The sequence below is a fragment of the Carassius auratus genome, chromosome 34 (genome assembly GCF_003368295.1).
Source record: "Carassius auratus strain Wakin chromosome 34, ASM336829v1, whole genome shotgun sequence".
NCBI lineage: Eukaryota > Metazoa > Chordata > Actinopteri > Cypriniformes > Cyprinidae > Carassius > Carassius auratus.
This window is the reverse complement of record NC_039276.1, coordinates 2,204,063-2,231,614: the sequence shown is the minus strand read 5'-3', so window position 1 is coordinate 2,231,614 and position 27,552 is coordinate 2,204,063. Positions and strand designations below refer to the sequence as shown.

At 35.5% G+C, this 27,552-nt stretch overlaps 1 protein-coding gene across 2 annotated transcripts in view; it reads left to right on the top strand.

Moving 5' to 3' along the window:
* Positions 1-12,336: 12,336 nt before the first annotated feature.
* kcnh7 (potassium voltage-gated channel subfamily H member 7) overlaps positions 12,337-27,552 on the top strand; it is an 85,774-nt gene continuing 70,558 nt past the window's right edge. For both annotated transcript variants that reach the window (XM_026217420.1, XM_026217419.1), the window contains exons 1-2: positions 12,337-12,920; positions 14,489-14,719. In XM_026217420.1, coding sequence (XP_026073205.1) covers positions 12,845-12,920; positions 14,489-14,719 — 307 coding nt within the window. In that variant the 5' untranslated portion in view covers positions 12,337-12,844. The remainder of the gene's footprint in view (positions 12,921-14,488; positions 14,720-27,552) is intronic.

The window sequence follows — 27,552 nt, the reverse complement described above, 5'->3', positions numbered from 1 at the left end:
TTTTCTGTGTTAGAAAGTTAGATTTTAAAATGGAATAAAATACTGTTTTGTTATTTTGGCTAGGCACCCTCCTGAAGCCTTTTTGCTTGGTTCCTGTTATTCCTTTTATGTAATTAAGTTTTTGTGGATTTTTTAGTGGTTGGCAGTTTTCTTTAGGGCTGGGACTGGGATGAGAGGCTCCATCTGGACTTTCCTTTCATTTAGTTACATATACCTCAATTCCCCTAGACTAATTAAAAAGCAGGAACATAACAGTTTTCATTCATATACTACAGGGATATAAGGGTGTGTATTTGACCTAATTGTGTTGTACACAATCATCAGAGCTAATCCTGCATCTTTATAATCCAGATCCATGATTCCATTCATAGCAGGTGATTCCATTCATCCATGTGTAAATTCCATTCATTTACAATAATCATTTTAAAATGGTGTTAATTAATACAAACTAATAAAAACTATATATTAAAAAGACTTCAAGACAAACTGTGATAATACAGATTGATGGCTGGATGAACAGATGCATTCAATTTATCAAAAGTGAAAATAAAGACATATGTAATAAAGGCTTCCTATTTTAAATAAATGCTGTTCTTTTGAACTTTATATTCATCAAAGAATCCTGAAAAATCTGAATCTGAAGAGCTTTATTACCAAGTATGTTTACACACACAAGGAATTTGACTTGACGACAGGAGCTTCCAGTGTAGAAGAAAGTGGAACATAGTGCAGACATACGTATGAATAACACAGTAGGGTTGTAATATAACATTAATATATAAAAGGAATCAAAAAATTTAATAATGTACTATATATACAGATTAGAAGTATAGGGAAAAAGAGAACTGTTAGATAAATGTACAGGTATGTTATTAGTGTGCAGATATGGTATTTACAAAGTGTGCAGTTTAATATAACATTTTAGATAAAATGCTAGCTGGGATGGATGTTGTAAGATTAATTGTTCAGGCTGAATAAAGCCTGCAGGAAAAAAACTGTTCTTGTGCCTGACTGTTCTCGTGGGCAACGCTCTGTAGCGCTGACCAGAAGACAACATTTGGAAGAGAGAGTGGGCTGGGTGTGAGGGGTCCAAGGTGATTTCTTTAGCCCTTTTCCTCACTCTGGAAATGTAAAGATCTTGGAGGCAGGGCAGAGGGGCACCAATGATCCTTTCAGCAGTCCTGACTCTCGGTTTTAGTCTCTTTATGTCTGATTTGGTAGCTGAATCAAACCAGACAGTTATGGATGAAGACAGGACAGACTCAATGATGGCAGAGAAGAACTGTTTCAGCAGGAACCTGAATGACTCCACTGCAGTCACAGTGCTGTTCATGATGGTGAGTGGGGGGATTGCAGGGAGGTGTCTCCTGAAGTCCACTATCATCTCCACAGGTTTAAAAGTGTTGCGCTACAGGTTTTTAAGACTGCGCCAGAGGACCAGCTTCTCCTGTCTGTAAGCAGATTTGTCTCGGTCCTTAATGAGACTGTAGTGTCATCTGTGAACTTCAGGAGCTTGTCAGAGGGGTCCTTTGAAGTGCAGTCATTTGTGTAGAGAGAGAAGAGCAGTGGGGAGAGAACACACCCCTGGGGAGCGCCAGTTCTGATGGTGATAGTCCTGGATGTGAGATTGCCTATTCTCACTAGCTGCTGCCTGTGTGTCAGGAAGCTGGTGATCCATTGACAGATGGAAGTGGGCATGAAGAGCTGTGTGAATTTGTCAGAGAGAAGTTCAGGCATGATTGTATCAAAGGCCGAACTGAAGTCCACAAATAGGATCCTTGCGTAATTGCCAGGTCTGTCGAAGTGTTGCAGAATGTAATGCAGTCCTATGTTGACTGCATTATCCACAGACCTGTTTGCTCTGTAGGCAAACTGAAGAGGATCCAGTAAGGGTCCAGTGATGTCCTTCAGGTAGGCCAGGACCAGTCTCTCAAGTGATTTCATGACCATAGACATGAGGGTGACAGGTCTGTAGTCGTTAAGATTTTAAACAAGGTAGGTGAAACACCATCTAGGCCTGAAGCTTTTCTAGATTTCTGCTTCCTGAATAACCGGTTCACGTCCTCTACACAGACCTTAAGCACAGGTTGAATGGTGGGGGAAGGAGAGGGGTTGCAGGGGTGGTAAATGAATATGTGAAATGCAGATCAGAGCGGATGGGGGTGGGAAACTATCCTTTTCAAAACTGCAGTAAAACACATTCAGATCGTCAGCCAGTTGTTGACACCGACTGTCTGGGAGGTGTTTTGTACATGGTGATGTTCCTCAGACCAGTCCATACTGATGCTGGATCGTTTGCTGACAGCTCTTTTCTCAGCCTTTCTAAATGTTTTTTTTTTTTTTTTTTTTTGCCACTCTGATCTCCTTTGTTAGTCTGTTCCTGGACTGGTTATACAATATTTTATCCCCACTTCTGAAAGCATCCTCTTTGGCGTAACAAAGCTGTTTGAGTTTCAGAGTAAACCATGGTTTATCATTATTAAATGATAAGAATGATCTAGTAGGAATGCACATATCTTCACAGAAACTGATATATGAAGTTACAGTCTCTGTAAACTCATCCAGATCGGTGGCTGCAGCTTCAAAAACACTCCAATCAGTGAGGTCAAAACAAGATTGCAAATCACTCTCTGCTTTTTTAGTCCATCTTTTAACAGTCATTAATACAGGTTTAGCCATTTTCAGTTTCTGCCTTTAGGTCGGTATACTATGAACCAAACAGTGATCAGAGAGCCCCAAACCTGCCCTTGGGAGAGAGTGATATGCATCCTGTATTGCTGTGTAACAGTGATCATATATATTACTGTCTCTCGTAGGACACCTAATGTGCTTCTTGTATTTTGGCAGGTCGTGGGAGAGATTTGATTTGTTAAAATCTATAAGAATGATTAAAATAGAGTCTGGGTACCTTTGCTCCATTTCAGTTATTTGTTCAGCCAGCTGTTGCATCGTGGCGTCTGGAGGCACGTACACATTCTCGAGAATGAAAGAGTAAAACTCCCGTGGCTAGTAGAAAGGTTTACAGTTTATGATGAGTGCCTCTAAAGTAGGACAGCAAACCTTTTTCAGCGTTGTTACATCTGAACACCAACATTCGTTGATGTAGAAACACAATCCACCACCTCTCGCTTTCCCAGTTAACTCCGCGATGTGATCCGCTCTGAACAGCTGATAGCCCGGCAGATGGAAAGCGTTGTCTGGAATGGCTTCACTCAGCCAGGTTTCAGTGAAGCACAGTGCGGCAGAATTTGAAAAGTCCTTATTGGTGTGAGTGAGGAGAGGAAGTAAATCTGTTTTGTTAGGAAGGGAACGGACATTTGCGAGATGAAATGCTTGGCAGCACAGTAGCCGAAGCTCAGCATCCTGGCTGCAATTTTGCGATGCCACCAGATGTACAAATAACCTCCTAGGCCAACACTGGAGTGAACTCTGGGGCCTGGGCCAACACTGGAGCGATCTCTGGGGCTGGAGCGGGTACTTGAGGGTGCTCTTTGTGGAAGTCGTGGCCTAGTGGTTGGAGAGTTTGACTCCTAACCCTAAGGTTAGCATGACTGAGGTGACCTTGAACAAGGCACCAAACCCCCAACTGCTCCTTGGGCGCCGCAGCATAAATGGCTGCCCACTGCTCTGGGTGTGTGTTCATGGTGTGTGTGTGTGTTCACTGCTGAATTTGTGCACTTTGGATGGGTTAAATGCAGAGCACGAATTATGTATGGGTCACCATACTTGGCTGTATGTCACGTCACATCACTCTGGAGGAGCGGGCACTGGAGGGCACTCTGGAAGATGCTTTTGAGGAGCGAGCACTGGAGGGCTAGGTGGAGCCGTGGATGGCGGCAGGTTTGGGTGAGTCGTGGATGGCTGTGGGCTTTACTTGGGGACAGCCAGCAGAGGGGTTCTGGATCTGGATCGGAGACTCTCCAGACACAGGATAACTGTCTCCTTCCATGTGAGGGCACGTGGCACAAACGCCCTCACATAGATGACCGGGTCAAACTCAGGCATGACATTTACAGCTGACATGAACTCAAAACAGTGAACACTATTTATACACTGAACAGGAAAATAGGAATATGAGACACACCTGGGATCAATAGAAACACATAGGAAACAGCTGGAATGAAATCAATACAAACGGGGAACACCTAGAAAGGACACAATGTGGACAGGAACACACACAAAACATGCAACAGAGTCTGACAATTTTACTGTATTGCTGATTTTATTTTATTTTTTGATCAAATAAATGCAGCCTTGGTGCACTTTTCAAAACCATTTTCAAAATCGTACAGACCACAAACCAGGGTTATATTAAACTTAAACTAAAACCATAAAAATATAATTTGTTTACTTGAAATAAAAAAAATGCTAAGTGAAAAAATTTAATAATTTGATTGAACAATATACTACAATAACTGAAGTGAAATAAAAATGTATAAAAAATAGAAAAATATAAACAAAACAAAAACTAATAAAAATGTCAAAATCACATCAAAATTAAACTTAATACCATTAATAATAGTATTTTAATAAAATAACTCCCCAAATTTGTCAAATTAAATGTATAAAATCTACTTTTTCTAGCTTGAAGTTCAGCTCACTTCTTTGTCAGAAAGGTAGCTGCTGTATTACTTCAGACTAAGAGAAGCTTGTAGTTGAGATGTGTTAAGCATATATGAGACAATCCCAACCTGTAAACTCACACATGATAGTACTGGTATGAAGTGCAGACATATGTTCTCACTCCAGGGGTTGGTTTCTCCAGGAGGGCGGCGCTGGGGCCCTTTCACCAACCCAGATTACTTCATCAGAGAGACCCGCCGTGCAGTGCAGGGCTCTTTCTGGGAATCACAAAGCATTAGAGCGATGGGTGACACAACACACAAAGGAAAATGGACAAGGAGGTATAGGATAAAGAGGTATGGATAAAGAGCTAGAAAAAGTTAACGACAGGCTGTGAGACTATCTGAGGCTGACAGCCGACAAGAGAGAAAATAGAATGAGACAGACAGAGTTTTATGATGTGGTGGCGGCTCTATCAGCACGTGATAGGCTGGATGTGTCTGTTCTTTAGCAAATGTACATTGTGGCCTCTTCCCACAGGGATGCGCGCTCTCCTCGCTAAAGATAGAAACTCTCGCATGGTGAGATACTTATCACCTATCTAAATGAATGGGGAAAAAAGCTTTGTGTTGCATTGTACTAAAAGCACGTCCTGCTTCCTTGACAATACATAGCCTTTGTTTTACTTGCCGCTTGGAAAAATGACCAAATCCAACTTGGTAAATGAAACTATTACATGCAATTTCAGATCAAATTTATAACACACACAGTAGTTGTTAAATGTTTCCATAGCAATTACCCAGATAACAGGGAACATTCTCAAAATGTTCTAACATGGTTCTCTCAAAGTTACAAAGAAACATTCTTCCAGTAACATTAATAGAATTTTCTGGATGTTCTTTTAACATAACTGGAAGAAGTTACCACACAATGCATATATTACTGGCAATATCACACAGATGCAGTGGCGCATGTATAAGGTGTATGTTTATTTATAACGGCTTCTAACGTGGCTCAGCTTATAAGAATCAAGGGCTGGTCTTTAATAATGTTCTCAGAATACATAGAGCATTTCCAATTCATCAGTGCACGTTAATCTTTCATGAAAATGCTTCTTCTGAAACAATTTTGCTTCACCAAGGCTTCACATTTTTCATTCCCACCCACCTTTTCTATCTGACTCAATTATAATTCCCAATTTTCATAATCCAATAAATTCTCAATGTATGAGTTTGAGTCCCACTCTAAAGTTCTTTGAGCTGAATATCATGTTTCATGCCTGACATGTTTAAAACTGTGCAAATAAAAATGAATTTGTTTGTTTTTTTCTTTCATGTATCCTATCATTAAATTACAGCCAACCGTTTTTGAGTGTGAAAACTTGACTGGGCAGAGAAAGAAGGGACAGAAGACAAAGACAGCGATAGAGGGAAAACAAATAAGCCTGCCTTGCTGCTATTGAAAAGGCTGATGGCATTGACCCTAATCATGATGGATGGGAGCGAAGGAGAGAGAGAATGAGAGATGGAAGTGATGGAGAGGGAGAAGCGTCAGAGGCAGTATTATGGGATAGATGGGCTCCTGGCATGAGGGTTGGATTAAGCGCTCATCTCTCCTGCTGCTCACCGATTTCTACTCATTCCTGCAGGTTAAGGGAAAATGCAGGATCCATGGCAGCCTGTCAGAGGGAAACACAGCGACTTTTTGAAACAATCAGGAGCGAAATAGACTAGCATGAGTCTCTTGCTCAGCGAAAATGTTGACTCTATCACTGCAGAGATGCAGATGTTTCTGAAAAAAAGAAAAAAACAACAACAACAACTTACTTCCACAACTTGCATTACCAGAGAGGTTGCTAGGGTAATCAGGGTGGTTGCCAGGGTGTTGCTAGGATATTTTGTGTGATTGCCAAGGCAATGCTAGGTGGTTGCTATTGTATTCAGGGCAGTTGCCAGGACATTGTCTAGGAAATTTTGAGTTGGTAGCTCCGGCATTGCTAAGTAGTTGCTAGGGTAATCAAGGAGGTTGCCAGGATGTTGCTAGGATATTCTGGGTGTTTACCAGTGAGTCACTAGGTGGGTGCTAGGTTATTCGGGGTGGTTGCAATGAGTTGCTAATGTATTCTGGGTGGTAGCCAGTGCATTTCTAGGGTAGTCTGGGTGGTTGCTATGCAGTTACAAAATTTTTCTAAGAAGTCCATTTTACATAAATGTGAAGTTCCTACTAAATAAATATACATTTTTTACCCCTGAAAATTTACCTTCGCAATTATGTGTCAACAAGCAAAATGTGAGACCACTGATTAATTAATAAAAAATAAAAAAAAAGTATGCTTAATACATAAAGATTTAAGAAAAATAAACCCTCGTTGGGAAATTCAATCCTGCAACATGCAGTTATACTTCAGCATTTGGTAATTTGGGCCCTGGACATTCTCTCTGCTACCTGTATAGAAAGGAAGGATTAAACATTAATATTTTGAAGGTTAAAAATGACAGTGCAAGCTAGAGATGTTCCCATTCTGCTTTAGCTTAGTTCAGCCACATACAGATCAATCAAGCTATCTATAGCCTCCAAGACAGGCCTTCTTCTCACAAGGTTTTACTTCAGGACCTGGATTTTTACATTGGAGCTTAAGGCGTAAACCTGTTCATCACACAAAAATTAAACACTGAAATGTATTAATATTACCATGAGCTACACAGGCCCGAAAATATGAACAACTACTGAAAGATGGATAGACAAAATAGGAAAAATGACAAATTTAGCTAATAATTTATCTTGTATTTTGTGGTTTTATGTATTTTCAACTAAATGCAGTGGACTCAAACCATGCTTATCTTCACTTTTCAGGCCAAGAAGACTGCCTGCCACTTTCCCCAGCAACACACATAATTTCTGACATGATTTTAGTCTACATCACAATTTCTCTGGTTTCAGGGCTGTAATTTGATTAAATTTCAGCCATGATGTCATATGCCAATTCTCATTTTCAGAGCATAAAATGCACAAATGCACACAGTTTCTAGGAAATATGGCCATATCAAACACCTGCGGTGTCTAAAATGGTCAATTTCTTTTGAGGTTATTGCTCGTCCAGATGGGGAGCAAAGCATAACATGTCATCTCTCACACTGTGTATCATTTAAATCTCACACGCAGGATTAGTAAAGTCCCCTTCACCCGGCATTACCTCACACCCATGCAGAGTCAACAGCCACGCTGACGAGTGTGTATCATGCAGTTTAGCTCGTATGAACCTTGCCAGTTTATGTACAGCTCAGATATCAGCTGATCACACATGAGAAGATCAAAATCTCAGCAGATGTCAAAAACAAATAGAGGGTATGAAGAAAAGGGGCAGGATTTCAGTGATCCCTGATCGTTTAAGACTGATCTCACAGCATGCACTGTCCAATTTGAAAAGCACTCACACATTCATGCTCTCTCATTCAGAGTAATATTCTTTCATTAGGTAAACTGCAGCCTCTCAGATCTTCAGAGAATTGCAGTGTCTCCTTATGAATGACGGCTCAGCAGATACAGATCTCACATCAGTCAGCGGAAGAAAAGCTATGAATGATCATGGCTCAGAAACTGTCTATACTGTCTGAAACAACCAGAATGGCTTTCATGAACCCTCCATGAGTGATGACAATACAGATCCAGGTTTTTATCATTTTTAATACGTTCAAAAAAATCACAATTTTTTTTTATTTTTTTTATGAATGGATATTAATGTAAATTTTGAATGAATGTTATTTTTTTATATATACTTATACTCTCTCTCTCTCTCTCTCTCTCTCTTTCTCTGTCTATTTATGTGTAGAAAAACATATATGCATATACAATATTTACATTAAATTATATGCAATTTTAGGATGACATGAACAACATTCTAAAAAAAAGCAACAAAAGAAGATCTTTTCATCAAATACTACCATGTATAAATTGTTTTACACAATAAATAAAATATCACTTTGTTTTGCGTTACAGTAATGTGAATGATATTTCCTTGCATGGATGTCATAAAAACAAGCTTATCATACCATCTATGAGCAATTACCAAAAATCTTTTGGCTTGTAGTTGAATCTGTACTTGAAAAAATATGGATTTTAATAGTCACAAAAACTAAGAAATTAAAAACTCTCCCCAAATTAAGGCTTGAACTCCCCAGGATGTCAAAACAAAAGGTTTGGGCGATGGGAGTCTAGCCTTCAGAAAATTACATATTCAGAAATGGGGTTCCTCTGAGGAGGTTACTATAGCAACAGTACACTTTCTGTTTGGATCAGTATCCAGAACCCAGATCACCTCTGTCATCATCACCACTGTGATCTCCACATGCAATTAAACTCACTATCAAAGCTGCACATTAAGTCTTTATCAAAACACTTCCAGTCTGTCTTAATACAAATTCCAACAGTTAGGCTAATTAATTTTTTAAGACGTCTTGTACATTTATGTATTCTATAAATTCATATGGATAGCAATTCCAATAATTTGATTAGAAATGATCACAGCAGGTTGTAATCGCATCTTGGAAAATCTGAGATAACAGTTCGAGATATTATTAAGTTAAATAGAAGTTTAATTACAGCATGGGATAATAAAATAAAAAAGGCATTTTGACTTTTTATCCGACAATTTTATTTTATTCTCGCAAATTTTTTTTATGTCATGAAGTTCTGTGTTTATATCTCACAAATTCTGACTTTTTTCTCAGAATTGCAAGATATGAACAAATGACTGCAATAAACTGACAAAAAAAGTCTGAATTGTGAGATATAAATACACAACTGCAATAAAAAAAAAAGTCATAATTGTGAGTAAAGTCACAATTACCTTTTTCCTTCTGTGGTGAGATATGCTTCTATGAGATACTGAAGAAATTGCAGGAGATTTTTCTCAGGATTCAATCAGAGACGATGTCTCCATTTTCTCTTCATTCTCATTGCTGTCGAGAAAAAAAAATGGGGATAACAGAGATTACATTAACCATTTATAAATCAAAGAAAGACACAAAAACAATTAAATTTGACAAGACATTTTGGAAAAAGAGCTACAGATCCAAAACTAAAGGTTGCAGTTGTTTGCTTTTCAATGCTGTCCATCCTCTTTTTTTTTTTTTCTCAATGGAGCAGATGGGTTTTCAGCCCTCACTGAAATACTGGGACAGATGTTTCAGTAAGACAAGCTCTCCATTCTGCTCTTTCTGTCTCTCTCTATCTTTTTTTTAAGCGCTGTTGAAACCGCACGCCTCCCAAGCTTGGAGATTAGCTTGAAATTGTCAGTAGGCCATATATGGATTAATGAAATGCCCTCAAAGCAGTGGAGAAGCCTATTCAGTAAATCTGCATCATGTTTATAACATTTAGGTATTAAGGGTTCACGAAATAAAGGTCCAGTTAGTCATATAGAGTTCAGGACCATGGACAGGTCATTGCATTACAGCTGTAAAGAAGATTTGAATGAGAATTACAAAACACCTTTCAACTTTCCAAACGTTTGAAAAGGATTTTCTATAGGTTATTTCTGATGTACAATTGGTTCATCTTGTCCAACCAATTTGGTGCTGCTAGCACAGTTAGCAAAATGTCTATTATCTTCAAAACTACTTGTTAAATGAGAAACAATGTCAACACAATGGTATATATATAAGTAAAACAAGTAAAAATGATACAGTTAAGCTAAAAGACAATACACAATACAGTTAATTTAGAAGACAGTTTTATATTGTAAAACTATTTATGTTTGAATTATAGGCGCTGGTACACTGCCTACCTTGCTGAGCACCCACAGAAAAACATGAGCTATTGTCCATTTACTTCCTCATCCTCGCTGATTGGTTGATCTCACATCGCGTCACTTCCGGTCCCCAAATCACCCAGTGAACTCGAAAAAAGCAAGCATCCAAACAGCGTCAAATAGCACACGTACATCACAGAGATGTCTATTTGACGTCTGCATTTAAATCTGTAAGACTTTTTTTTTTTGAGAGTTTGCTTATCTGCAATATATATGAAGTTTCCTGTCACATGTCAAATAGACGTTTAGAAGATGTCTCTAAGTTTTTATGATTTAAAACTGATGTAAAACTGACATCTTAGAGACATCTATCAGATGTTTGTACAAAGCAGATGCTTTCCAGATGAAGCGATATTTAACAGACATCTTGCAGATGTTACGTGTGTTATATGTGTCCACAATAAAATGTAAGTCGTGCAAGACGAACCTCGACAGAAGATTTCAGACATAAATTCTATTTTATAATTCTATTCAGAAATTCTACCTATTTTATGTGCATTTTGGAATATGGCATAAAAAACTGGATGGAAATGCCAAGATGCACAAAGATTCAAAAAATGTGCACTAATAAGAAAAAAAAATGAATGCAAACAATTGTGTGTAATTGTAACTGTGAAATAACCTACCTAACATTGTTCAGGAGGCAGGAACACTCTGTCACTTTAAATCTAGACCCACTTCTTTGACTTGGCTTACACATAAAATACTAACACATTTCTAATATTCAAATCCATTAAAGGATTTTTAGGCTGCATTAATTAGGACAACCAGAAACAGGAACACTTTCCATAATACACAATGTACTAGTTCCATCATTAGAAGAATGGCATCTACAGTAACATTAGTCTGTTTTATTCTTATTTTGAGGTCACCGTAGCCACCAGATCCAGTCTGTATCCAGACCAGATGGTGGATCAGCACCTAGAAACGACCTCTACCGCCCTGAAAGACAGCAGAGACCAGGACAACTAGAGCCCCAGATACAGATCCCCTGTAAAGACCTTGTCTCAGAGGAGCACCAGGACAAGACCACAGGAAACAGATGATTCTTCTGCACAATCTGACTTTGCTGCAGCCTGGAATTGAACTACTGGTTTCGTCTGGCCCCCGATTGAGCCTAGTTTCTCCCAAGGTTTTTTTTTTTTCTCCATTCTGTCGCCTCTGGCTTTCTTAGTTGGGGACACTTAATTTCCAGCGATATAATTGACTTGATTGCATAGATAATATTTAAACTGAACTGAGTGTTTACTATTATCATTTTGCATTACTGACACACTATTTTCCTAATTAATGCTGAACAGTTGCTTTGACACAATCTGTATTGTTAAAAGCGCTATATAAATAATGGCGACTTGACCTGACTTGATTTAGTGATATTTAGGTTTATCAGGAAGTTATGTTGTCCTCTTTGACTCCTTTGATAGAAAATGTGATCAATTCGCAAAAGTTTCATGCGATATTCCAATTTTGCACATTGGATATATTTGCAACTTTGTATGAAAACATAATGACAGCGGAGTTCGCTAGCTAACATTTGCTATGGTTACGTTCTCAGACAAATGAGACTTATTTTCACTATTTAACCAATTATTTCATGCTTCGTGAAAAGAGCAGTGTTGGGGGTAATGCATTTTATGTAATCAGATTACTTTTTTCAAGTAAATAGTAAAGCAATGCATTACTTTTTTTAATTTACAAGAAAATACCTGAGTTACTTTTACAAATAAGTAAGGCCAATTACTTTTTTTTCAAGTACTGACTGACAGCTCTCCTGTCCTCACGATGAGTGAAATCAGGAGTGAGTGCAGAGTCGTTGTAATGCAATAGTAACTTTCCCTAACACTAGAAAAAAGAATGATAAAATAAAGGCGTCTTGTATTTCCTAATAATTTGTCATTGAGAATTTGCTAGTCCATATGATCATCTAAATGCTACTGGCACTGCTCTCATATGTGTCTGTTTGAAGTTATTTGTAAAACATTTTGTACTTCGCACCTTGCATTCATTAGTTTCATAAATCCACGCATCTACTACTTTTTCTCTCTCGAGTCTCGAGCGCTATAACTCAACCCCTTTGACGCACTGTATCATTACGCACTGGGGGTGAGTTTAGTGTCAGCCCGGAGCGCCGGAGCTCAGTTGATGCCCCTAGAGGCGGATCACGACACAGTCTTCCACTCGCCTTCAGCACCACACAGGACTGAACCCGTCTGCGGACAGCGATGCTTCTGCATCCGAATCTCACCCGTCTCTTCCTCTTCACCGATTCCTGTCGGTGTCTGTTTCGGGGGATTCAGCCAAGGTTCCGACACGCGCGTGACAACAACCACCGTATCTGAGTTCACACCGACAAAAGCGCATTGAAAGTAGAGAGATCGGCCGTTCTGTCGGACAAAGAGCCGCTGCTGCGATAACTTTGAGGAGCTTCGAGGGGGTTTTGTTTTGGACGAACAGCTGAAGATTATTATAATCATGCCTGTACGGAGAGGTCATGTGGCTCCTCAGAATACCTTTCTTGGAATAATAATACGGAAATTCGAGGGACAGAGTAAGTGTTGCAAAACAAACACACATGATTCTTTGTCTCCACGTGATTCAGATGATAAATGAAACGCTAATATTAAGATGCGTATACAAATATTCCTAATATATAGCCTTTCTATATTTACACATGCATGCAGCTCGTATGCATTTAAAGAAAGTAAATAGTTTGAGCTTTGTTGAGCGCATCCTATTTTGTGCAATTGGCACTGTTTTTTCCTGTGTTTTAAACCCTAATATCAATAAAAATAAACAATGAGATGACATAACATACAATATCCTATGTTGTATTGCTTTTATAAGGCTTTAGGGCATCAGATTAACGACAGGAACCGACACAAAGGCTTTCAGAGAGACTGGCAGATGACAGTCAGGAGACTTATAGCATTGTGGCTATTTAATGTTTACAATTCGGATGCGTCTGTCAGATGACCGTGTTTATGTACTCAGCAGCTATACCATTGAAATGCATGAATGGAAGCATGATCTGCGTGTATGATCAGAGAAATTATGCTCCCATACTACTGAAGATTACACACACACACACACACACACACACGCACACACATGCACAAAGACGAATTCACATGAACACAGTGAGACTGCTCGAGCTTTTTTACAGGATTTTTATGGCATGCAAGGTTTTTAAGCACTCATTATATAAGCAGTACAGCTGATGAAGTGTTCAAAATCTAAATTTAATGATGCAATTAAGCTATAAAAAAAACATTGCAATTTAATAAAAGTTAAGTAATATAAAATATAATTGATTTGTATTACTTTCATAAAAAAGAAACAATAAAAAATAATACAAAGGAAGGATTAACTTATGAATGTTCATAAATTACCTGTATGTACATATAGAAGTACATTACATTTTTGTTTGTCAATAGTAATAGTACTCTCAAAAATGTTTCTCAACTCTCAGCTACTGTTGTGTTTCCCAAACTTTCTTGGCTTACGTTCCCTCTTCAGTCCCTTCGGTGAGGCTCATAAACAATGTTAACTCATAATATACTGGATACCATTTAACATTATCATAAATATTATAAGCTATAAGTCTATTATTACAATTATTTACTTGCAAACTAAAAACGATCAGTACTGTAGATGAAAAAACAGATTCACTTGAGGTTATTTGTCTTGAGTTTTGTGTTCTAGGTGGAATTAGTGAGGATATTGTTCAGAGAAAGACCTACGGATGCATTTATTTACAGTACAAATATTCAAATCCAATCCATTTTAATTGTAATTTTACAGTCTTTCCAAGTACTCACTGGAGGACACATATCCTTGGTTGGGAATCACTGGTATAAACTTTTTAATGTAACTGTAAGCATAAGAAAGTCAGAACTACATGTTTATATGTGAATAAAAACCACAGATGAGATCTCTTTGATTTCAGCTGCCTCTGAAACGGCAATGAAGGATCAAATGGATCTGCTCTTTTGATTACATGTGTTTCCTTTAGTGTCTGAAGAGATCTCAAACCGTGCTCAGATTTGCCAAGTATTGAAGTGCTAATTTCTCATCAAATGATCATGATGGTTTTGTGTGGTGTTTGATTGTTTACAGATAAGAAGTTCATCATAGCCAATGCCCGGGTCCAGAACTGTGCTATTATTTACTGTAACGATGGATTCTGTGAGATGACCGGATTCTCACGGCCGGATGTCATGCAGAAACCTTGTACATGCGACTTCCTGCATGGCGAGCTAACCAAGAGACACTCGATTGCGCAGGTGGCCCAGGCTCTCATGGGGTCAGAGGATCGGAAAGTGGAGATTACTTACCATCGCAAGGACGGTGAGTCCAACCCCTTTCCTTTTGGGTCAGTGGTTTTGATCTGTATAGAAAAAAAAAGAGAAAGATCAATGGCTCTGTACCAAAACCAATCATCCTTGGTTACATACAGTGAGCAGCTGCCTCTACATGTATTTATGGCCAGTAAATTTTCTGAAGTCACCAGCCATTGGATCATATCTGTGTATTTTTACACTTAGTTTAAGTGCACCTATGACGAGACGACTTAAACACTGTCTAGGAAGATCACTAGGTTTGGAACAGAACAGGAAATGAGAGTGTGGTGTCTCTTTTTCACACACCGTGTCTCTCTTTTGTTTGTGTCGGCTACAGTATCGTAAGCATCTCATTTGGTGGGAAGAAAAACTGATTTCAGCTGAAGTGTGCGATGAAGCAGACTCATTAATGTAATGCGGGCATCCTTACACCCTCCTAGCCCTCGGCCTGTCCAATCCCTTCAAACACACAGGATTAAAGAAAAACACACAAAGCTCAGATCGGCCTCTGCTAGCACTGTTTGAACAGAGACACAGGAAGATGCTTCACTGATGAGCCAGAAACCCAGTCGGTGTGCATTAGATGAGCCGGTCCCTCTGTGTTACCAATTATGCTCCATGATTTTATTTCCATAAGATATTTAGACATAAAATAGACATAATTTTATTGGGGGGAATTAAAATGACTACTTAAAAATAACCCCAAAAAGTTTTTCTGACACATCAAAAAAAAAATTGGTTTGTTTGTTTATCTGGAGGGACTAAATTTTTTGTGATTGTGACAGTCTTATTTCACAATGGAAAATTGTGCGTGTATATATATATACACACACACACACACACACATATACACACACACACATATATATATATATATTTTTTTTTTAACTTATTTATTTATTTACTTATTACTTATAAAATTTCTTAAATAATATTCGTTTGAAATATCTTCTTTCTGTTCCAAATCCTGATATAAAATGGCTCCAAATACATAAAAGTTTAAGTTTTTTTTTTTTTTTTTTTTTACTGTCTGTGAAAACAGTTAAAATAAAATCTGAAAATAAAAAGTAAATTCCACAATGGAAAATCTAAAAAGAAATCATGAATATACATATGAATCTGTCCACTAACTTGGAAGGACAATAAAAAAGCAAAAAATCTAGAGACCAGAATCCCATAGAGTGGTAAGCTTCTTCTTTTTTTTTTTTTTTTTGGCCACTGAGCAAGCATCCAGAACACCCTAGCAACCGGATCAAATTCACAACTCCATGGCAACTACCATGACACTCTTAGCACAGTGGCTTTGAGATTTACACAAGCAAGCATCCCGATAGTATTATAAACACTTCAAAGTAAATAACTAAACCATTCATTAAAATGTATTATCATATATAACATTTAAATGCAAAATTAAAATTAAAATGATTCAATATTTTATTGACCTGCATGTCATGTGACTATCAACCAAACCATAAACATGCAATAATGTACTATGGTTCTATGTACCATAACGAGATGTTGACTGTAATTACAAATGGTAAACAGTCTTTCTGATATCTATTGAACATAACAGCATATCCCTGTAATAGTTCATGTGCATAACACTGACATGGCATCTAGAAATTATTAGATATATATATTTAAGCTATTGTTTAATCACTCGCCTTAGCAGTTTGAGCTGAATACTGCAATTTAATAGCACTTGGTGTTGGCCGATTTCAACAGCCATTCCCCTGTACTTAGATATTGATAAGCAGCGGTTTAACTTACATAAAAGTAGGACTAAAATGCAGACTGAGGCTCATTAAGGAATCATTAGAGGTTCGGTTAAAGAGTGCGATCAAGCTGAGAGTGAAATACAACACGCTGTACACACGGACTAACAGTACATCACACCAGAGCAGCGCAGCTCACCTGAGACCCAGGGCTTCTGCCAGCCTTCAGCCAAAGATATGAATTATAAAGAAGGAGTAATTAAATTTGAGATGGATAAAGCAGCTCAATGTAGATGTTTAGGAGCAGAAGCACCTCTAAAAAATGAGGTAATCCGGATCTGATAATACTTTTGTTGATGTTTAATATATTTATTTATTTATGTGTGTGTGTGTGTGTGTGTGTGTGTGTAACTGTTAAAGTTTGGGTCAGCAGTTTAAATAAATAAATTAATAAATAAATATTTAATTTATTCAATAAGAAATAATAAAAATGTAATTAAAAAACATTCATTAGAATTATTAACTAAATTATTCTGAATACTATCAGCAAGGACGTATTAAATTGATCAAAAGTGACAGTAAAGATATTTATAATGTTACAAAAAAAATCATATTGCAAATAAATACTGTTCTTTAAAAATTTCTATTAATCGAAGAACCCTGAAAAAAAAAAAAAAAAAAAAAAAAAATATATATATATATATATATATATATATATATATATATATATATATATATATATATATATATCGTATTTTTCGGACCATAAGTCACACCTGAGTATAAGTCGCATCAGTCCAAAAATACGTCATGATGAGGAAAAAAAACATATATAAGTCGCATTTATTTAGAAACAAGAACCAAGAGAAAACATTACCATCTACAGCCGCCAGAGGGCGCTCTATGTCTTCAGTGTAGACTACAGGAGCACTGAGCAGCATAGAGCGCCCTCTGGCGGCTGTAGATGGTAATGTTTTCTATTGGTTCATTTCTCTTGGTTCATGACATATTAATTTTGATAAATAGGTCGCACCTGACTATAAGTCGCAGGACCAGCCAAACTATGAAAAAACGATAATATATTCAAATGGAACACAGTTATTATAAAGTGTAATAATATTTCACAAAATTTATGTTTTTTTACTGTATTTTTAATCAAATAAATGCAGATTTGGTGAGCAGAAGAGACTTCTTTCAAAAACATAAAAAAAATCTTACGGATCCCAAACCTTTGAATACTAGTATATATTCAAAAATTCAATTAAAATATGCGTGCTGCATAAATAACCATATGGTGATGACTATGTTTTGGATAATCAAGTAAATACTTCACAAATAAAAGGAACCCACCTCATTTAAGTTTTTCTTTTTGTTACGTAATGTGAAGCAAAAAGAGCTTTAGATTATATAACACTTGAGTTTAAAACAAAATAAACTAATTTAATAAAAAGGCAAAGTCCTGCTTAAAAAAACATTATAATGTCCACCCTTGATCTACTAAAGTACCTGATGAGAATCTGAAAAGCGGTTTCTTGTAAGCGACACCTACACCTGCTGTTTCAGACAGTTTTAACAAGGTTATAAATAACGGAGAATGAATTGATTCGCTGTCCCACGAGTCGCTGTGAAACTAAATCAATGCGTGTGTGCAGCCTACGACACAGATCAGGCCACAAAGCTGTCACGACCCCTGCTAAACAGAGTTTGTTCAGTACTTCCAGGGATGAAGAGGTTTGTGGGTAATGGGCTCTGGTGTCACATCAGTGTTGTAGAGCATATGGAGATGTCAGCTCGTGTGTGGTCTTAATGGAGTCGTTACAGCGGTGCATCTGACACCTCGCTCCTGGCTCATGATGGATTACAGCGCTCATGCAAATCTGATGAGCCATCTAGGTGTATATTTATTTAGATACACTTGCTTGTAGTGTTGTTCCTGAACAGAATCTGCTGTTTGAATTAGTTTGGAACAAAGCTTTACTGATGAGTCAATGAGGTCTCTGTATCACTGTATGACACAAATTGTGTTCAAATGATTAAATATTTAACTTACATTAGATATCATGACACAAAACAGATCTAATAACAAATACAAAAAATAATAATTAGTGGGAATAAAATATTTTTAAAGTCATGTCCACAATGGCAAAATAGTACAGAAAAACATTTATCTGAAACATTATCAATATGTCCACTAAACACATGGGAGTATAAGGGGATCAAAACTATTTTGTGAAAGTCAATTCAGCAATGGGACAAACATATTTTTTTTAACAAGTTTTTTTTTTTTTTTTAATGCAATTTAAACAGGTATACAGGATAAATTAAATAAATACATTAAAAATATTAAGACACACACAAAAAAATTTCAATATTATTTTTATAGGATTTTTTTGTTGTTGCTGTTTAATTTAGGGGCTTAATTCTGTGTAAAGTCAATTCCATTATGGAAAATATTTTAATTATTATTTAAAAAGATACAATCTATACTCATGGGAGGACAATAAAACAAGCACAAATTTTTGACATAAGAAAGCTCCAATAAAAAAATAAATAAATAAAATAAATAAATAAATATATATAATAAAATGCAAAAATAACAAAATTGTGAAAGTAAATTCCGCAATAGAAAAATATTTTTCTGAAACATTATACATTTTTCCACTAAGTTGATTAATGATTATTTTAATGAAATTGAATTTATACATTAAGGAGGGCAATAAAACATTTAATAATCTAGAGAACACAATATCATAGAGTGGACTGAGCTTTTAAGCCACTTAGCAACCATCCAGAACATCCTAGCAACCGCAGCAAGATACAACGATACATTATTTTTGGACAAATTGTAAGACAGGATTAGATGCATCCCTCACAGAAGATGCAATATCATGATGCATTGCAACAGACTGTGTAAAACAAAAACCAACAAATTCAAGGATGTGGATGAAACGAAAGACATGCTAATTACAAATATAATTAATTTATTATCAAACTCAATAAATAATACACTTAGCCCTTTCTATTCTATTGCTGTCTGTGTAGAGCGTTCCAAATCGATCACTTAAGGTGCCGTTAAGCTGGGATTCAGACTGAACTCATCATCACACTTAAAGACTGTTCGCATCCACCGGAGCAGATTCTAGTCTCCGACAGTCAGAGAGGAGCAAACCAAAAAATGATTAATTATAATAAAAATCAATCAATCAGTCGATCAATCAATAACTTAACGTGCGTCGAAGACTGTTTTTTTTTTTCTTTGAGCACGAAATGTATTCTCAAATAGCTTCATAAATACACTAGAGTTTATTGCATGGCAAATGAGTATCTGAGCTTCTCTACCCCTTGAAAAAAACATGTAAGATTGGATATAATGAAGCTTGTTCTATGCAGATCACAGGCAGAAACATATGTGACCCGTGACCACAAAACCATGCCTTAAGAGTCAATTGTTCAAAATACAAATGAATAATTCCATTGACGTATGGTTTGTTAGGATTGGACAATATTTGGTTGAGATACAACTATTTGAAAATCTGGACTCTGAGGGTGAACAAAAAAAAATCTAAATATTGAGAAAATCGCTTTTGAATTTGTACTTTACTAATTTACTAATCAAAAATTAAGTTTTGACATATTTACGGTAGGAAATTTACAAAATATCTTCATGGACCATGATCTTTATCCTTATGATTTTTGGCATAAAATAAAAATGATAACTTTGACCCTTACAATTTTCTTTTTCTTTTTTTTTTGCTAAAAATATACCTCACTGACTTAAGACGGGTTTTGTGCTCCAAGGTCACATCTGATATTACTTAGTTTCTTAGTTTATCAAGAATACAAAAATAAAAACTTAAATGGAAAGTTTGTGTTTTTAGTTTGTAGTTTTAGTTATTATTATAATTAATTTAACGTCACACATGAGCAGCCTCTGTTTTTGTTCTCCACATTATTGACAATCATTAGACCCAGTGTTATTTTAGTATCATTGATATACTATTATAGTTTTTGTTTATATTACAGTATACTTGAAATAGATTTTATTTGTCTATTTTCACTTTAATTTTAGTTGAAGTTTTAGTAAATTGGCTGTGTTTTTGCCACTACATACTCTACATATTTAGCATTTATTTTGTATATATATGAGAACGAAATGAGAAATATTGCCTTGGCAGCTAGCTGAAAAAAGTTTAACTTAAAGTCATTTAGTGTTTATTTTATTTCAAGAGACTGTGTGCATTTCGGAATTTCCTCTTTCCTACTACTACTATTATTATTATTATTATTATTATTATTATTTTTTTTTTTTACTCAAAAAAATGCTCACTTGGGATCAACACTGAGGATCAGTTTGTCCATTTTTAATGGTGGGTGAATTGAGATCTTTTATCAGCCATAAATATATCTCATCGGGCATGAAAATGTATTTTTCTTTTGTCATTTTCATTGAATGGTGTAGAGGCGGCAGGAATTGAATGAGAAAAGCATCGGTGTGATGGGGAAATGGTGAGAGAAGATTCAAACTCGGGTCACCAGCACACAAACACTATTGCGCAACACGTCAGAGCACATTTAATAACCGCTGAGCCATGTCTCTGACATTTTGCATTATTTTTTATAGAAACTGTATTTTAGTCCCTGTGACAATGTCATTGCATATTTGTGACAGACAGCGCAGGTCATGTTGTCACTCGCAGTGTCTGTGTCTCTCTGTGAAACTGTCATAGAAATGTGAAAACACATCGTCATTTAGTTCCTTTAGTTAGATTTTTATGGGTGCAATTCTGGAGGAAACGAACCTAGATTTGAAGATGGTACATTTGCAGCAGATGTTTTCTTTAGTAGATGCTCTGATTGGAATCATGTACATCACTAACATTCATCGAATGAAACCATGAAGCTTCAACCAGTTGCAGTCATGATGCAATAATTGTTTTATTTAATTGCCAAAAACATTGCATTTGATGCTTGGTGAGTGACAATTAAAGACCCTACATGTGCTATAAAAATAATACATAATACAATTGAAAAATGTATTAAATTGATAGAAAATTGATAGACTGATATATTTTTAGTTTTATGAAATGCTTCAGTAATCTTTTACGTTTCTCAATAGTATCTCAGATTTTCTCAACTTTATTATTTTTAACTAAAGCTATTAAAACATTTTTGTTAATTGAAATAAAGCTGAAATAAAACAATATGTAAATATTGGATGAGAATATAAAATTTAAATACCCAAAATAATAAATATTGCCTTTTCAACTGACTGAAATAAGTTGAAATGCAAAATTTACTAATAAATAAATAAGGATTATTACATTTGACACAAACTGAAACTGAAAATAATATTAAAAGCATAAAAAAATGTTGTGACTTGAAATAAACTGTTAACTAAAATCAAATGTTTCAGATAAAAAATAAAAAAAATAAAAATAAAAAAAAAAAATATATATATATATATATATATATATATATATATATATATATATAATATTATATTATATATTTATATATTATATAACTTATTTCAGCCAGTTGTAGTTGTACTAAATCAACTTTAACTAAAATAAAAATTATATATATATATATATATATATATATATATATATATATATATATATATATATATATATATATATATATATATATATACACAACAACAACACTAAATAATATTCCTGAAACTTTAACAAAAATGAAAATGGAAAATATAAAAACTGATTAAAAATATTAATAACAACTATAGTATTATCTAAATGAAACTAAAATGACCATGAAATGGAATAAAAATAAATTAAACAAACAGAAATATAATAATAATAAAAAAATGACATAAGCACTTAACAAAATTGCTAGAAATTAAACATACAATTGCTTTCAATACAATGAAAGCAATGTATGAATAAAATCTATTTACAAAAATTAATAAAAGCTATAATAGCATACAAAATTATAAAAATAACACTGGTGTGAGTCAGAAACCTCAAACATTTCTTATCAAACACTAATTAATTAACCTATTAATTATTAAGCAAGTTGAGAAAAAACGTCTCGTAATTGATGCACGTCTAAAATATGAGATGAAATATGAGATGACAGAGCAGTAAAACTGTTTCCAAACAAACACTTGTGCTGTGCATATGTCAGAGGGGTTTCGTTTGACAATCAGTCATTGCTTCTTTATGGTGAGGTTGCTCCTCGGTGAACGTCAAAGCATGTGTTTGTTGGATCTGTCAGAGTAGCTGCTCACGAGCATCCTGTCCTTTAAAGAACAAAAGTTGGCACCGATCAAGCGTGCCGGAGCTAAAGAGATAATGAGACGGTCGCTGCAGGACCGGAGCCATGTGGCGAGCAAAGGTGTCGGGTTTCAGCTGCTCGATCTCCTCGGCGAAGGGCTTTTTCCTGGTCTTTCTGAAGGCTGCAGGGGATGGAGGGCTCTGGAGGTACAGTGCAACAGCAGGTGAAGCATGACTGCTCTAGAAAGGGCAGCATGCATTATTAAAGGACTGCCACCTCTTTGGTTACCCTTGCATCTGTTATGAAACAGTGGCATGTGTTTGGCTGGTCAGATGCATGCGTGTCTGGCAGAGAGAGAGTGAGAGCGGTTGGCCAATCAAAATAAAGACCTTTCAAAACATATCACCTTTAGTTTGAGGTCAGGGGTCATCAGAATGTTCTTTAAAACAGCGACTGTTATGGATAAAGTAGTTGATATCATAGGAAAGTAGCTTATTATTGTTGTTGTTGTGGTTGTACAAATGTAGATATTTACTATAGGGTTATTATCGTTTACTAAAATGAAAACTAAAACTATAAAAAATATATATATCGATCTATATAGACAATAAAAAAAATTAAATGAAAAAAACAACAAAATTACTTTAAACAAAATTAAAATGAAAAATATAAAAATAAAAACTAATTCAAAACAGTAATAAAATACTGTAGTATATTAATGATACTTAAATGGCAGTGGTTTTCAAAGCATTAAAAGACACGTTTATTAAAAAATGTCAATATTTTTATAATTTATCTGCGCTTATGTAATTTCAACCTCTATTATACATTTTTTTCACAAAGCATAACATGTTGGGTTGAAAAGCTCATTTCCATACAACCAAAGTAGATGATTTGCCAATCTAAAAAAAATTAATAATAAATAATAAAAAAACTGCCATATAATATAATACATTTATGATTTTTTTTAACCTTGTCCATGTCTTATGGAATCATATGATAACTTTATATAAGGAGTAGGACTGAAATTTAAGCTGATATTCACTCATAATTGCCAATCTGCCAGAAACGAATTCAAAAGAAAGAATTTTACATGCTTTTTATATTATATGTTGCATAAAGAAACTTATTTTTTCATTGTAACATTGTTTTTATTATACAATGATTGTTTTTTTTTTAAAGCATTAAAGTAGCTCAAAAACAAATACTACATGATATACAATTACTTCACAGTTTAAATAAAATATATATATTTTAACTTACAGTAATTAGAATAATTTCCCCTTGCATTGTTATAATGGGAATTGGGAACAAAATAAATCTTACATTTATATTATACATTTATAGTTCACCAAAAAATAATGACAGAAAAAAGTCCATAGAAATTCCTAAAATAGAGACAAGTTTGGATATACATTGAAGGTATAGATCTAAAAATGAATGATGACTTGATGAAATAAAATTCAGGCTGCTTCTATCTTGGCAAACGCTCTCCATGCACAGCTTTCAAGGAGAAACAATTGAGATATCTCATGCATGATTTTTCTCTGAACCCTTGTGTTTAAGATTCATGGCGCATGTTCATAAGCAGGTCTGACCAGCATCAGCAGATGGCCAGTGCATTATAAAGGGCATACAGTATGTCTGTCCAACACATCAGGACCACTTCTAATGAAACAGATCTCCTCAGCTAAGGCAAGCCTTTTTGAAAGCCATCCAGAGGCAAACTAAACCATCTGCTCCTCTGCTGCTGCCAGCATCGCCTAGCGCTCCTTCTGTTCTCCACTGTAACGCAGCGAGATCGAATCTGGCTCGCACGGACGAATGCAATAGAGGTGAAACAGAGATCATGGTGATTCCATTGTGAAATCCTTATTTTTGAACAAAAGCTTTCAGAGTGGTGACTGAATTCATAAACATCGATTTGGATTGCATTATCATTATCATATACCAGCGACCAGTTAGTCAATGATTTACCAGACAGCGGTTTTGTGTCAAAATGCCTTCTAAAGATCTTTTCGGATGGGCGTAGTTTTCTAAACCACGTTTGAGTTTCGATTCTTACCACATGACGTCTGCGTGCATTGCATATAGTCATTCGGATTGATTACCATTAGTATTATTACACAATAAATACTAAATACTAAATGGCTAGTATAGCAGAATCATGTTAATGTGTGGTTTCTTTAGTTTAAAGCTGCAGTAGGTAGCTTTTGTAAAAATGTATTTTTTACATATTTGTTAAACCTGTCATTATGTCCTGACAGTAGAATATGAGACAGATAATCTGTGAAAAAACCAAGCTCCTCTGGCTCCTCCCGGTGCTCCTATTGTCATTTGCAGAAATGCATCGCTCCCGGTAAAAAATCAACCAATCAGAGCTGCGGTCCGTAACTTTGTTTGTGTTCAAAATGTAGAAAAATGTATATAATAAGCGAGTACACCATGAATCCATTTTCCAAACCGTGTTTTTAGCTTGTCCTGAATCACTAGGGTACACCTATAATAAGTGTTTATATTCGGACTATTTTAGATTGCTTCGGGGATACCGCGGCGGAGTAACCCAGTACCTTTGTGATTCTTCATAGACATAAACAGAGAGAAGTAGTTCCGGCTACAATGTTCTTCCGCAAGACGCAAGCAGTTCTGTTTATTAACCGCTAGAGCGTCAAAAGTTACCGACTGCAGCTTTAACCTGTTTTCCTTTTTTGTTTGTTTGTTTTTTTGTTTTTTTGTAGTAGGCTAAACCCATGTTTAATTTTCATATAGGTACATCTGTTAATAAAACATTATGTAATTGAGTGCATAAATGAACTTGAATCATCTAACCTGATGCTGATATTACAATTGTCAGTATTAACAGTTTACGTGGTCTGGCTCTTGATTTTATTATTTACATTTTTTTATTATTATTATTTCTTTGCCGGGAAGCAAATATATCAAACATGCGCACGGTAAGAGCATCTACAGTAATTCACGTTGGCCAAAACACAAGGAAACACATTGTGAAATAAAATATCACCGGCAATCACAGACATTCGCATTCGGACAGGATTAGTTTTCTTAGAGGATCACTGGGTTTTCTGAAAAACAGTAGGTAATTTGCTCTGGAATTATCACAGAGGTTGTGTGAGAAAAACACAGACGTGGCAGATTCAGACGGGATTAAAATCACCAAGTACATCTGTGAAACACAGATTTTTCTAACGACCCCCTGTAAAACTAGTCCCGTCCAAATAGGCCTCAAGACCTCAAGACATCACGTCTGATGATCTGGAACTACTTTGAGTGAGCTTTAGACTAGATAACCAAACAACTACTGAAAGCAGTAGTCTGTTATTTACTCATCCTCATGTTGTTCCAAACCACATGCTGTTATTTGAAAATCACAGAAAATTCAGTTTTTAAAAATACAATTACGTTTAATAGTTATGGAGTTGCACACATGAAAAGCGAGGTGGAAAAAAAAATACCGTGACCACAAATTGGGAAATCTTTCCATGAACTATTAATTAATTCCCTTGTTCCCTCATTTAGGGCCAAATTTGACTAATTTATTCCCTCGTTTAGGAACTAATTGGTACACTGTAAAAATAAAACATGAAAAAAACACAACATGTACATAAAACAAAAATAATAGGAGTATGTTTTACTAGGAAATACTAATTTAGCTTTTCTGCTTGAGAATGTTATTTTTAAATCAATGTGTCTCTTGCTGTTTCTTTGTAATCATTTGTTAAATGTACCATCAAATTCTGAGTGAAATGGAAATTTTTCAACCAATTTTTTCTGTAAATAAATACAACACAATAAATTAAAGTTATATATAGTTAAATATAATATAATTAAACTAAAATTAACAAACAAAAATGCTAGAAATTGACATTAAAATAAAATATTAACTTTAAATATTAAATAATTTATTAATAATATGTAATATTCACATTTTAATATTAACATTTTATTATTATTTTATTGATATGTAATAATGTAATTTTTGATATTTAATATTAAAAACTTATTTCAGATACATGCCAAGGAAACATTTCTCTTTTTTTAGACTGACTTACTAAAATAACTAAAATTTAAATAATGATATATATATATATATATATATATATATATATATATATATATATATATATATATATAATTACAAAAACACTCGAAATATAAATATATAAAATATTAAAATATTACAAATATCAAATATAAAACCTATTTAAACTATTAATAAAATCTTCAATAGTTATACTAAAATAACACTGCTTAAGGTCTAAGACAATGGATCCAGATAAGTCTTGGCTCCTTTATACCTCCATATACTGCTTGCCAAGCCAGCGTTTTTCATGTTTCACCACAGCCATAGACATCCAGAGCTCTCTTTCAGACCTAAGGCTGATTTCTCATGATATAACCCAATGGATCATGCTGCTGTAAGACACAGATGAGGAACAAAATATGACAAATGCCTCTCGACCATTTCAGAACATGACAGTGGGGAAAATCATCACTGGTGGTTGAGCGAAAACCTGCTCGAATGTAATAGCCAATCATTTCTGCTCATGGAGTGGGCATGAGGCTCATCAGTCTGGAGGACAACTTCAAGCAGAGCTGATTAGAAATGAAAGTAGGCTCACAGCAGCCCCAGTAAGACCAGAGCAAAAAAGCCATCAGACCGCAAAAAAAGAGAGAAAAAACCAAGGAGTTAGTAGCTCTCCTAGTACCCCTCCTCCATTGCTTGTCCCTGATTGGTGGGTTCCCAAACCAGTTGTGCATTAACTACAGCAAAACAGCCCCGCGACACCACTGCTGTCACAGCGCATTAGACACAAACGCAGAGGAAAGAGGAACTTTCTATGTTTTTCTCATGGTCATTTATGAT